We start from the raw sequence: 14,498 nt of genomic DNA on the forward strand, positions 1-14,498 counted from the left end.
ATAGACTCCAGGCCAGGCCGCACTGCTGCACTAATTCAGGCAAAAGGAGCCCCAACTACGTACTGAGTGCTGTTCATGCTCATAGTTTTCACATTCATACTTTTCAGTTGACCAACATTTCTAAAAATCCTTTTTTGTATTGGTCTTAATATTCTAATTTTCTAAGATACTGAATTTGGGATTTTCATTAGTTGTCAGTTATAATCATCAAAATGAAAAGAAATAAATATATTAGTCTGTGTGTAATGTATGTATACATTACACAAGTTTCACTTTTTGAATGGAATTACTGAAATAATTCAACTTTTTCATGATATTCTAATTATATGACCAGCACCTGTATATAGCTGCCATGAAATACATGAATCAGAACCCTTCTTTTTCTGGCTGCTCCAGTTATCATTCTCTCTTTCACCGTCCTGTACATCATCTTCTCTCACACTTAACACCTGCATGTCCTTCCTTACATCCACAAATCTCCTCTTTGGCCTCACCATCCTTCTCTCTATATAGCCTGGTTTCCTCCTCTGCACATAACCAAACTAGTCCACGAGTCTGAAGCTAATTTTAACCTAATGGGTACCACCTAAAGAGATTAAACAACATGTCCAGCCTCAGTTTACCATGGCCTCCACAAAAATGTGTGATGTCATCCCAGAGTGGCAACTATTGCTAGGTAGGAGCCAATAAAGGATTACATAGGTGTCAACATTTAAAAACAGTCACATCACAATGAAATGTATACCACACTGTTTGATCATAAAGATTCTAAAAAGGTGTAGTTTGGAGAAATTGCTGAATGGTATTGGGGATATGGGGTAAAAACTGCAAAAATGGGGACAAAGCTCAATTTCAGTTTATACAGGGGTCAAAACGTAACGTTGCTCCAATTATGGTAAAAAGTCAAGCAAATTAGTGGTTATGAATTAGTGGTAGCAAAGTAGTGGGAGTTAACGTGGTTTTAAAATGGAACAGTTTGTACCATCTGTCAGACTTGGTTACATTACAGAATAACATATGCCACGTGTCATAAATCCAACAGACATTGACCTTGTTTAACTTTTATTTTGGAGTCGATCATTATGGATTTTTAAGGGTGATACCAATTATCAACAAGGTTTGGAGGCAGATACCAATATTTGCCTTGAGTAAAAAAAATAAGAAAAAGGTGTCAAAATTTAGTATAACACACCCTTAACACAAAACTTTCTTTAAATGTTCTGTGCTATGCGTTTACTGCATAGAACCTTTCAACATAACCTTCACACAAAAAGGTCAAGGAGCTACAAATAACATTATGACGTTGAACAAATGCATAAATAAATACAGCCAACACAACTCCAGTCTGCACACTGTTATCTTCTTCTATGCCAGTATGTGGGACAGCAGCGTTCAGCACCGATGGGCTTGTGATGTCTAACAAACCAAGCAGTGCTGTGGGCAGGACTTTACTACTTTATTACAACCCAGAAAGCAGCATCTATTTCGCGCTTGCTCCCCCCACCCCTCTCCTTGTCCAGCTTCGAAACAAATAAAAAACAAAACAAAACAGACCACTGTTTTCTTTGAGAAACCAGAGCTTTTGGGAACAGGAAGTCTGTTAAGAATAAACAGTTAATCTCTGAATGTAACAGTAGCTAAAGAGAAAGGAGGAACTATGGATTATTTATTTAAAGATTTTGATGAAGTTTTTCCTTTTACTTACAGAGAGAGATGCTGCTTTCAGCTGTGTGGTGCAGCAGAGAGAAGCTCTCTGAGCTGCTGTACACAGTGCTGTGGTCTCACAGAACACTAAAGTCACTGACTGGAGATCTTTTTTTAAATAGGATCCATGAGAAGATGACATATCCCACCCGGTCACCACAGATCAGTAATATGAAGCACTGGTGGGGGGAATCACCCAAGTACACCCTTATGCTAAATATGAATGAAGTTGGTCAACTGGTTATCGAGATATCGCACTAACAAGGGTGGCAATGACAATATCTTGAATAGGTCACTGTGACCTTGAAATTGACCTCAAGGTCACCATAATCAACTGGTGCCGGGGATCACCCAAGTACACCCTTACCCGAAACATGAATGCATTTTGACAACGAAACTGCAGCTACTCAATCACCACATTGTGAAACATGAACAAACCTCAATGACACGTTGCTTGAAAAGCTGACCCTCCTGACATGGATCTGGTTCTGCTTCCTGGTTTTTCACATCCACCTCAGGTTTGGTTTCAAGTACAGAGGAGTTGTTGTGGACAAGCTCAAAGCTATGGTGTTTAATGGACACATCTGGAGGAGTCTGCTTCACAGGGACTAGAGGTTTAACAAAAAACAAAACATTATTTCAAATGCTCTAACTGACAAAACATCAAGGATACAAAAAAGAGTGGTTCCAGAAAAGACAACTTTTTTCAAATCTAATGGCACAATTCTAACTGGTCCAGTATAATGCTAGATTAGTATTATTCACATTAATGACCCATCAGACACCCACACGCTGACCCTTCATTACCCACCTGATGAAACTGCAGGTGTCTGAGATTGGGCACCGACTGGTCCTTTGTAGAATGGTTTGGGTTTGTACTGAATGGGATTCATATCTCTAGTTTCCTTTGGCGGTGATACAAGTAGTGGTCTGGGCACCATTTGCTGTCTCAAGGACAGAATCGAGCCCATCCTGCCCTGATGAATATGGACTAGGTCCGACGCTGCTTGCAGCATCTCTCCAGTTGAGTAAAACCCATAGGTGTGGATGCGCAGTGGGTGGCCAAAGAAACGCTGGAAGCTGACCTCAAGATCAGACAACCGGAGTGGACCCTGGCAGAGTGAATCCAAATTTATGCCAAGCATGTCTGTGCAATAAGACAATAATATCTGACAATCAGAAAGCCCTGTTAGGACAAACTTTCAACAGTTACTGACTGTAGTACATACTAGAAGTGAGGGAGTAGTAGTGAGACACATACTGTGCCACTGCCATTTTACCTGTCTTTTGACTGCTGTACTCAGAATGGCCCGCTGTTGTGCAAAGGCATAAGGTGGTATCCAGTTTCTACTGTGATCATGGAAAATAATCCAAGATAGAAAAACAGTTCCCTGCATGATACAATGTGCCACATATCATGATATGCCAACTAATTAGATATTGCTCAGCCCTATTTACCACTTTTCATGCAGCCATGTCTGGGGATAAAGACACACACTAAACAGGCAGGCAGGCAGTAAAAAAAAAAAAAAAATGCAGTATGATTCTTCTGGGTGGGTGGATGACAAACCTCAAATGTGATGTGAATTTTTTTAAATGATAATCTTTACAAGTGTATTATTTAACTGTTCTCTGTGGTCTAGTGTTACAAAAAGCAAATCACAATATATTGCACATCTATTGCAATACTTGTAAAATCACATTTCTGAAGTTTCTTCATACATAACATACCCAGGGTTAAGTCTACTGTTCCACCTCTACTTTTGACTACTACTAAATACATACAGACTATCTGGATATCCACCAGTTACTGCTTTTTACTGACTATAGTAGGCGAGCATGCATATTTGGATGTAACACATGTCTCCAGTTCTCCGATTTGCTGAAGCGTCTGAACTGCAAATGCATGAAACTACCCTGCACAAGAGCCAAATAAATGACTATTAATTTAACAGCACAATAAGGTAATGAGGCAGAGTTTATCTCACCAAATTCAAGATAATATGTCACCTGCCTAGCTGTAACAGTTCACAATACGACACATGATGGTACCATAGCTTGCAAATATACAATAATTAAACACAATACAAACCAGAGATTAACACTAGGACATAACAGGAGGGTCTTTCTGTATGGTTGCTGAAACAAGTACTAGTCTGCTGTAATCAAGTATAGGAGAAGCAGGTGGAGAACTGGAAACATGTGTCACACTTCCAAATCATAAAAGGTTCATTTGTTTTTGTTTGTATTTTTTTAAATGCCTGGTACTTTTAAAAGATGAATGTTACGGTTGTAGGACAGTATGGTGGCTTAGTGGTTAGCATTGTTGCCCCACAGCAAGAAGGTCCCAGGTTTGTATCTAACCTAGTCCTTTTTGTGTGGATGCTTGCATGGATTCCCTCCAGGTGCTCCAGCTTCCTCCCACCTGCATAGTACGATATGCAGGTTAGGTGAATTGGTTACCATAGATGTAAGAGTGGGAGTCTTAATTTTGTGCATTTATATGTGTCGGTCCTGAGACAGACTGGTGGTCAGTTTGGGGTGTTCCCCACTTCTTGCCCAATAACTGCTGGGATAGTACTCAGCTACCCCATGATCCTTAACCGGAAAAGCAGGTTCAGAAAATTGACAGATAACTAAGTTGTACCTGAGCCAGTAAGATGCGGAGTTGAGTCCTCAGCTGTGCAGGAAGAGCTGAAGGGATCCCACCTCGTCTGGGAAGGACCACAGTTGGGGGCGGGTGATAGGAGTGGGGAGTGAAGTAGCTCAATTGTCTCTTCTTCACCTTGGATTTAGGCAAGCGTTGCTTAGCTACCAGGTTCTCAATACCTCGGGTGGTTTCATCACCAATAGCTATGGATGAAGTTAAAACACAAAACTGAAGTATCTGCTGAGATGTTTACATTGAGGCAAATTTAAACAAGGAGCATGTCAAACACTATTTGTTGGTTGGACTTCTCAACATGCTATACACAGCCATCACAGTGTAACTGTCAACACACACACACACACCCCATCATCTTCTGTATCGACCTAAAATGTAGTGTCAACCATTTACAGGTAAATTCATTCACCAAAACAAAACGTTGCAGGTTAACCAAGTTTTAAAAAAAAAGCTGCTACCCTTTAAGACTAAGCTGCCATCTGGAAGGTAGTCAACTGCCACAACATCTACCATCTCCATCAACATGTCCTTGATGTTTCGGAAGCCAAGTATTTTGAAGGGCAAAGGGTGTCCCAACATGGCTAAGTAGTCCCTCTTTAGCTGGTCTGGTGCCAAGCCCGTCTTTGAGGAAATGAGAAGAGACCGCACATCTTTCTTGAGCTTTGCCATAACTTCTTCCTGATCCATGTTGCTTGCCGACATCTGAAAACACAGAAAAGGGTCAAAAGGATTGGGCTACTAACTCTGCAATGATCAAGAAATATGTTACCAAGTGAGATATTAACACTCTGAAATACAACATGTAACACAGATGTAGGGATGGGTATCGAGAACCATTCAGAAATGATTCGATCCACCGTCAATAGCCTTTTTGCTTACCGATTCCCTTATAAGTTCTTCAGAGCAGCTGTTGTTTTATCGGGAAAAAGATCATTTCTTTACATTGATTACATATCCACTGCAGGGTGTGTAATCAACTGCATCTGTAACAGCTCCGCTTTGAAACATGACCCAACGAAGCAGGGTTCCAACCCGCTGCTTTGTTGATTCTTTGCTTCCCTGCTTTTCAGAAGTGGCAAGTCCGCTTCTTAACCCCTCTCAAAGCCATTACAATGTGTCAAATGCGAGTTACTTTTGTGCAGATTAAAGTCACTAACTGGGACTCTTGTCTTGTTGAAGGTAAGAAATGAGAATCGTCCTCCGTTCCATTCACACAGCTCCAAACGCTGCACGGCTCTCTGCTGAGACAGAGTCTGGTCGGAATTAATAACTTCAAAAGGAATTAACGCTTTAAATAAGATGACACCTCTTTCCAAAAGTTGTAATACAAACAATAAACTACAATTGACTAAAATGTTTTTTCTCTCCCAAAATGAGATGTCCTGCATTCTTTATGAATTACAATGATGCTGACGTGCAGCACAGCCAGCTGAGCTCAGAGGTATGTACAGACATTCATGCCATTAATGAATGAAAGGAAATGCTTTTGACAAAAACTACAGATTTTGTTTATTTCTATTTATGTCCAGAGATCAAGGATGCAGTGACAAATTTCATATTTATTTACTTAAAGACTCAATAAATATTGATGACATAGAAAACCCTTAAAGCCTACTTTTAGTTCACAGAAAATTCAAAGAAGGTACTGATAATGGAATCGATAAGGAATTGGATCGATAACGGCATCAATAGATAAAATCTTACCAATACCCATCCCTACATAGATGTATTTATAGTTATTTTATGTGACTGTTGCTAAGAATCCAACAGAACCTCATCTCTGCTGTTTGCGGACGATGTGGTTCTGTTGGCTTCGTCAAATCAGGACCTTCAGCGTGCACTGGGGCGGTTTGCAGCCGAGTGTGAAGCGTCCGGGATGAAAATCAGCACCTCCAAATCCGAGGCCATGGTTCTCGACCGGAAAAAGGTGCCTTGCCCTCTTCAGGTCGGCGGAGTGTCCTTGCCTCAAGTGGAGGAGTTTAAGTATCTCGGGGTCTTGTTCACGAGTGAGGGATGGATGGAGCATGAGATCGACAGATGGATCAGTGCAGTGTCTGCAGTGATGCGGTCGCTGTATCTGACTGTTGTGGTGAAGAGAGAGCTGAGCACGGGGGCAAAGCTCTGGATTTACCGATCGATCTACATTCTGACCCTCACCTATGGTCATGAGATTTGGCTCATGACCGAAAGAATGAGACTGCGAGTACAAGCCGCCGAGATGAGTTTTCTCCGCAGGGTGGCTGGGCGCTCCCTTAGAGACAGGGCGAGGAGCTCAGTCACTCAGGAGGAACTCGGAGTCGAGCCACTGCTCCTCCATGTCGAAAGGAGCCAGCTGAGGTGGCTCGGGCATCTTTTCGGGATGCCCCCTGGACGCCTCGCTGGAGAGGTGTTCCAGGCACGTCCCATTGGGAGGAGGCCCCGAGGAAGACCCAGGACACGCTGGAGGGACTACGTCTCTCGGCTGGCTTGGGAACGCCTTGGGGTTCGCCTGGAAGAGCTGGGGGAGGTGTGTGTGGATCGGGAGGTCTGGGCAGCTTTGCTTGAGCTGCTGCCCCCGCGATCTGACTCCGGATAAAGCGAAAGAAAATGGGTGGATGGATGGATGGATAGATATACTGTAGAAAGCAATGCATCCTGGGCAATATTTATGGGAAGCTTCCCGTTTCCAAGAAAATACTGCAATATACTGTAAATATCTTTGAATAAATGGTCAAGGCAGTAAAAATACAGTTGCATGCAGGACACATGGAAGAGTGCAGAGGCCATCTGGACTTTATTTTACTTATTGTTTATTTGATGAGGACAATGCACATTTATGAACACTTTGTACATTTTCATGCCTTAGTGTAAATATGCCAGATTTAGCTAAAAGCTACTTTCCATCAGTAGTCCTCAGACACACAACAAACAATTACAATAAATAAATTAAAACAAAACATGACATTATGTACAATACATCTCACCTGTGTTGACAGGTTTGATTGTTTTTGAGCCATTTTGTAAGCTCATTTTTCAACCTTTTCAACCAGGGGGGACAGAATATGGTATGTCCCCCCACCTTCTGACACATATGTGTGTACTTCAAACATGCTATGCCAGTCTTATGTGCAAACCATGTCAGTCTTATTTGCAAAACCATGTCAGAATAGCATCTTTGTTTCTGCAAGTTTGCATTTTTAGCAGCATTGACTTGACCTGTTTCTTGTTTGTCACATTCGGAATTTTCTGGGACTGCATTTGCCCAGATTTGAAACCAAAAATAGTTGCCTCTAGGCACTAGTGTCTACACATAAGTATCAATGGACCATATGCTAATTTACTAAATTCTGAAAGTTAAAAAAAAGGAAATCAGAAAAGCTATCTGGGACCTCAGAAAGCCCATCTGCAATTATTGCTTGATCTCCAAAATCAGTCTATGCAAGCAAAATTATGTTCAGTATGAGTGTTGTCATTAGTGCTACTTCAAAAATTAAATTAATAAGTAATTTATCCTAAAAACGTATGATCTTTTGTTTTTTCAAACCTATGCAAAATGAAATCTTGAGAAAAAAAATACAGTATGCGATAGTTAATAATTATTAAGAGCCTGTTCTTTCATATTTCTGAATACATTTTACCACATTGCAGTTTTTTTTTTTTAATGAAAACTCAACCTATCATTCTTTTTGAGTTCTACACATGTGGTGATACCTTATTTACACCAGGATGTTAATAAAATTAATGCTGGCTATTCTCAGAATAAAGTACCTATATCACAGTTTCAAATTGCATAAGTCAAATGGTGTCCACTTTATGGTATTCTCAAAACATTAAAATTACTGTTCTGGAGGCTCAGAATGCATCTGAGCTTATCTAGAAACCGCTGGCTTCTGGGGGCCTAAAGCGGCCCCCAGACCCCCAGCCTATGGGCTTCGGCCCTGCGGGCCTCGCACTCTTTCCCCAATTTCTAGTTCTAAATTCCGCCCTTGGACACAGTGAGTTGATTTAAGTACCTTCATACATCTGCCTGGTGTTGTACCACTCATTTCTCTGGTAAGCGCACTTGATGAAACTCCATCATGAATGGTGAAGCATAGTGTAGCTTAATGTAACGCAACTCTACAGCTTGACAGTAATGTGAGTTGCCCGAGTTGGATAACGTTAAACACACAAAGCCGCTTAAATTGTCTGGCTCTTATTTCATGTTCGCTCTGCATATCCGTGTCATGGTCAATTAAACACCATGATAAACTGTGTGAGCATTAACACTGTTAATGTACGATGGTACGGACAAGATGCTTGGGGTTATATGTTAATGTTACTGTAAAATGTGTGCGGCATAGTCATTTACTGTCTGACATTGCGATCAGGATCCAAGAATTGCTCAGAGAAAATGCTAGCTTGCTCATGCTTACAATGCAGTAGCCCTATCTGTTAAACTTTTCTACCAAAGCATTTTTTTTCCAGTGTTGAAGTGAGTCATACGAAACACTGAGCTAAAATGTTTGTGTTTTTGTATTGGCAGTTTTTATTGCTGTTGGATTTACCTCTTCAACCAGATGGGCATCAATTGTCATTTTGAGCTTTTCACAGACCTTAATGTCTCCCGGAAGGTTTTTATTGCATTTAATAATATTCTCACAACATGTATATATTTTCTGTGCCCTATAGTCGTCTTCCACACTAGCTGATATTGAGAAGACCCTCACCCTACCCTTGACTTCTCACCTAATACTGCTCGGTATGTATTTAGTGAATTAACACACTATTTATTTCACATCAGATGAGCTGAAGTTATATTCATCCCAGCAAAGCATGAATGTTCATCCAATTAGAGATATTTTCAAGATGCTTTCTGAAATAACTCTAATTTCATATTTCAGGTGGGACAGAGAGTGTAACTGCTCTGGTTTCAGCGTACATCATCTTTAACATACAGTACCAAGAGGAGGCTGCCTGCACACTTGAACTCATTTAAAGGTAAGGCTCGTCTTGTCCAAACGACCTTATTCGCAGCAGTCATTTTGACATTAAATTGTAGGGTTAACTCTATTATGGTGCTGTAATGACATAAATTGAAATTAAATTAACAATATATAAGGTTCACTTCTTGTGTAAACAATAATCATCTTGTCTGGTTGGTCATTGCATCCAAATTACTTGTGATTGTTTATCAACAATCCTGTATGTACAAATGTTTTGAATACACCAATAGCCATCCCTGAAATATCATCACAACATTTATCAATATATTTGGTGAAACATAGGTTGACATTTAATTTTATTACCCATCCATGCTCTATATAGCAAACTTTATTTATGTCAAACCTCTGATCTCAGACTGCTGTTTTCAGGTGATACGTTTGGATCAATCCTGAAAGGAGGAACAAGGCCAGTCATGCCACGGTCACTTCCAAGAGAACAGGTAGAGTTGTTCAAAAAAGTCGGCCACAGTGGATCCCTAGGTAGCTACTCTGCTCAAGAACCTGATGGATTTTGCGTGGAATTTCATATAGGTGAGTAAGAGCGCTCTACCCCAGCTCTTTTTGTCATCAGTGTTTGAATTTTGAACTCTTAAAGTGTGAACTTTCACTTAATGTTTGAGTTTTCAGTATAAGTTTGAATTTTAAACTTTTACTTTATGTTTGAGTTTTCAGTTTTAAGTACAAGTTTGAATTTTGATTTTTAACGTGTGAACCTTCACTTTGAATTTTCACTTTTAAATGTATTTTTGAGTTTTGCTTTTAAGGTGTGAATCTTCACATTGAGTTTTCACTTTTAAATGTATATTTGAGTTTTGCTTTTAAGGCGTGAGTTTGCACTTTAAAATTTATTTTTGAATTTTAACTTTTAAGGCATGAGTTTTCATCTTTAAATTTATGTTTGATTTTAACTTTTAAGGCGTGAACCTTTACTTTGAATTTTCACTTTTAAATGTATGGTTGAGTTTTGACTTTTAAGGTGTGAACCTTCAGTATTGATGGAGTTGCTGATTGATCAAAGTAATGCCTTACTTTTAATAAATGTTGTTATAATTAATCATGTAAGTCTCTTTTCCATAGATTTTGTATTGTTGCATTTTAGTTAACTACATTTCAGTAGGCTATATGTTGTACAGAATAAAGAATACACACTAAAATTGCTAATCATGGTTAAAGTAAAGACGGTGCTTAATTGGTTGTCATGAATGCTGACAGCAACGTTTATTCACTAAGGAAAAACAGCATGGTACTGTATTTAAGATTATTATATTATATTATTATATTCCATTGCTAATGGAGGAAAAAAAAGAATATCGTTTCTACCCTGCCACTAGCATATTAGAAATTAAATAAAACACAGCACTATATCATGTTTTAGTACTTAGTATTCTAACAGTAACCAAACTGTGGAAAAACAGTAATTTGCTGGCAACTCTGCTGCCAGTATTTTACTGTGAATTCAAGAAAATACAGCAATATGCTGTAATTCAGAGGATTTTATGATTACAGTAACATACTGTAAAACAGATAACTGTAGGAAACTGTAAAATTAACAGTAAGTTACTGGCAATCCTGCTGTTAGTAACTTAGTGTTTATTTACAGAACAATTCTTTACAGTGCAGCATTAGGGGTCTCCAATTGGTTCAAAATGTTGCTGCCAGAGTTTTGACAAGACGCAAAAAGTCTGAAAACATTACACTAATTTTGGCATCTCTTCAGCTCTCTTCACTAGGTGAAGAGATGCCACAGTCTCTGTGAGGACAAATTTTAAGGTTCTGTTAGTAACCTATGAGATTATTCACAGACTAGCACCTCCCTATTTACTGACGTAATTAAACCCTATGTACCAGCCCAGGCTCTGTGTTCTCAGGGTGCAGGACTACTTTGTGTCCCTAGGGTGAATAAAATGTCTGCGGCCATAGAGCCTTCTTTTATTGTGCCCGTTTTTCTGTGGAATGATCTTCCTGTGGAGATAAAACAGTCAGATTCTGACTTTCAAGTCCAGACTTAAGACACATCTATTCTCCCTCCCATATGGCTAACATATTGGTATTAGTATGGAACCAAGCTTGCTATCCCTTTAACTCATCTTATTAGCAATGGACCAGATCTTCATCTACAACCCCAATTCCAATTAAGTTGGGACGTTGTGTGAAATGTAAATAAAAACAGAATACGATTTGCAAATCCTCTTCGAACCTATATTCAACTGAATACACCGCAAAGACAAGATATTTAATGTTCAAAATGATACACTTTATTGTTTTTGTGTAAATATTTGCTCATTTTGAAATGGATGCCTGCCAACACATTTCAAAAAAGCTGGGACAGTGGTATGTTTACCATTGTGTTACATCACCTTTCCTTTGAACAACACTCAATAAGCGTTTGGGAACTGAGGACACTAATTGTGAGTGTCATGACTGGGTATAAAAGGAGCATCCCCAAAAGGTTCAGCTGTTCATAAGCAAAGAGGGGGTGAGGATCACCACTTTGTGAACAACTGCATGAAAAAAATAGCCCAACAGTTCAAGAACAATGTTTCTCAACATTCAATTACAAGGAATTTAGGGATTCCATCATCTACAGTCCATAATCAGAAGATTCAGAGAATCTGGAGCACTTTCTACACTTAAGCAGCAAGGCTGAAAAATCAACACAATGTCCGTGACCTTCGATCCTTCAGGCGGCACTGCATTAAAAACCGACATCATTGTGTAAAGAATCTTACCGCGTGGGCTCAGGAACACTTCAAAAAACCATTGTCATTAACAGTTCGTCGCTACATCTGCAAGTGCAAGTTAAAACTCTACCATGTAAAGCGAAAGCCATACATCCATAGCATCGAGAAACACTGCCACTTTCTCTGGGCCCGAGTTCCTTTGAAATGGACAAACGCAAAGTGGAAAAGTTTGCTGTGGTCTGATGAGTCCACATTTCAAATTGTTTTTGGAAATCATGGATGTCATGTCCACCAGACAAGAGAAAAAAGACCATCCAGATTGTTACCAGGGCAAAGTTCAAAAGCCAGCATCTGTGATGGTATGGGGGTGTGTTAGTGCCCATGGCTTGGGCAACTTACACATCTATGATGGCACCATTGATGCTGAAAGGTACATCCAGGTTTTGGAGCAACACACACAACTTTTGTATAATCTGTAAAAACCTTGTAACTGTGAGAATGGCCTCAGCAGTGGGTCATCCCTCTGGGTCTGGTCTGCTTGAGGTTTCTTCCTCATTATCGCCAGAGAGTTGTTCCTTACCACTGTGTGCTTGCTCAGAAGGGCTGATAAGGTTAGACCTTACTCATGTGAAGTGCACTGAGGCAGCTTTGTTGTGATTTGTTGCTATACAAATAAAATCTCCCCCTCGAACTGCCACCTTATCGTGGTGGGGGAGTGTGTGTTCCCGGATGATCCCAGGAGCTACGTTGTCGGGGGCTTCATGCTCCTGGTAGGGTCTCCCATGGCAAACAGGTCCCAGGTGACGGGCCAGACTAAGGGCAGTTCAAAACCTCCCATGAGCGACACGAAATCAAGGACCGAGACGTCGCCCGGTATGGCGGAGCCAGGCCCCACCCTGAAGCCAGGCCTGGGGTTGGGGCTTGCACGCGAGCACCTGGTGGTCAGGTCAGGTGCTCAGCCCAAAAGAGCGATGTGGGCCTGCCCTCCTGTGGGTTCACCACCTGCAGAGGGGGCCATGGGGGTCGAGTGCAGAAAGGACTGGGTGGCAGACGAGAGCGGGTGGCCCAGCGGCCCGGTCTGTGCTCACAGCCTCTGGCTGTTGGGACGTGGAATGTCACCTCGCTGGGGGGGGGAAGGAGCCTGAGCTTGTGCGGGAGGTTGAGAGGTACCGACTAAAGATAGTCGGGCTCACCTCCACGCACAGCTTGGGCTCTGGTACCCAACTCCTCGAGAGGGGCTGGATGCTTCTTCTGGCGCTGCTCACGGGGAGAGGCGGCGAGCTGGGGTAGCATTGATTATTGCTCCCCACCTCAGTCACCATGTGTTGGAGTTCACCCCGGTGAATGAGAGGGTCGTGTCCCTACGCCTTCGGGTTGGGGACAGGTCTCTCACTGTTGTCTCGGCCTATGGGCCAAGCAGCAGTGCAGAGTACCCAACCTTCTTGGAGTCTCTGGGAGGGGTACTAGATAGTGCTCCGACTGGGGACTCCATTGTTCTCCTTGGGGACTTCAATGCCCACGTGGGTGGCGACAGTGAGACCTGGAGGGGCATTATTGGGAAGCACGGCCTCAATCTGAACCCGAGTCGTGTTCAGCTGTTGGACTTCTGGGCTAGCCACAGTTTGTCCATCATGAAAACTATGTTCAAGCACAGGGGTGTCCATAAGTGCACATGGCACCAAGACACCCTGAGCTGGAGGTTGATGATCGACTCATCTGACCTTCGGCCACGTGTCTCGGACACTCGAGTAAAGAGAGAGGCTGAGCTGTCAACCGATCACCACCTGGTAGTGAGATCAATCAATCAATCAATCAATTTTTTATATAGCGCCAAATCTCAACAAACAGTTGCCCCAAGGCGCTTTATATTGTAAGGCAAGGCCATACAATAATTATGTAAAACCCCAACGGTCAAAACGACCCCCTGTGAGCAAGCACTTTGCTACAGTGGGAAGGAAAAACTCCCTTTTAACAGGAAGAAACCTCCAGCAGAACCAGGCTCAGGGAGGGGCAGTCATCTGCTGGGACTGGTTGGGGCTGAGGGAGAGAACCAGGAAAAAGACATGCTGTGGAGGGGAGCAGAGATCAATCACTAATGATTAAATGCAGAGTGGTGCATACAGAGCAAAAAGAGAAAGAAACACTCAGTGCATCATGGGAACCCCCCAGCAGTCTACGTCTATAGCAGCATAACTAAGGGATGGTTCAGGGTCACCTGATCCAGCCCTAACTATAAGCTTTAGCAAAAAGGAAAGTTTTAAGCCTAATCTTAAAAGTAGAGAGGGTGTCTGTCTCCCTGATCTGAATTGGGAGCTGGTTCCACAGGAGAGGAGCCTGAAAGCTGAAGGCTCTGCCTCCCATTCTACTCTTACAAACCCTAGGAACTACAAGTAAGCCTGCAGTCTGAGAGCGAAGCGCTCTATTGGGGTGATATGGTACTACGAGGTCCCTAAGATAAGATGGGACCTGATTATTCAAAACCTT

At 41.7% G+C, this 14,498-nt stretch overlaps 1 protein-coding gene across 1 annotated transcript in view; it reads right to left on the reverse strand.

Moving 5' to 3' along the window:
• Window positions 1–5,071, reverse strand: part of tdrd5 (tudor domain containing 5) — a 58,575-nt gene extending 53,504 nt beyond the window's left edge. The window contains exons 1-4 of the mRNA XM_034180110.1: window positions 4,828–5,071; window positions 4,352–4,557; window positions 2,516–2,816; window positions 2,143–2,312 (exon numbers count right to left, since the gene is read on the reverse strand). Of these exons, the coding sequence (XP_034036001.1) occupies window positions 2,143–2,312; window positions 2,516–2,816; window positions 4,352–4,557; window positions 4,828–5,071 (921 nt within the window). The remainder of the gene's footprint in view (window positions 1–2,142; window positions 2,313–2,515; window positions 2,817–4,351; window positions 4,558–4,827) is intronic.
• Between the last annotated feature and the right edge of the window lie 9,427 nt (window positions 5,072–14,498).

The sequence above is a fragment of the Thalassophryne amazonica genome, chromosome 10, assembly GCF_902500255.1.
Source record: "Thalassophryne amazonica chromosome 10, fThaAma1.1, whole genome shotgun sequence".
NCBI lineage: Eukaryota > Metazoa > Chordata > Actinopteri > Batrachoidiformes > Batrachoididae > Thalassophryne > Thalassophryne amazonica.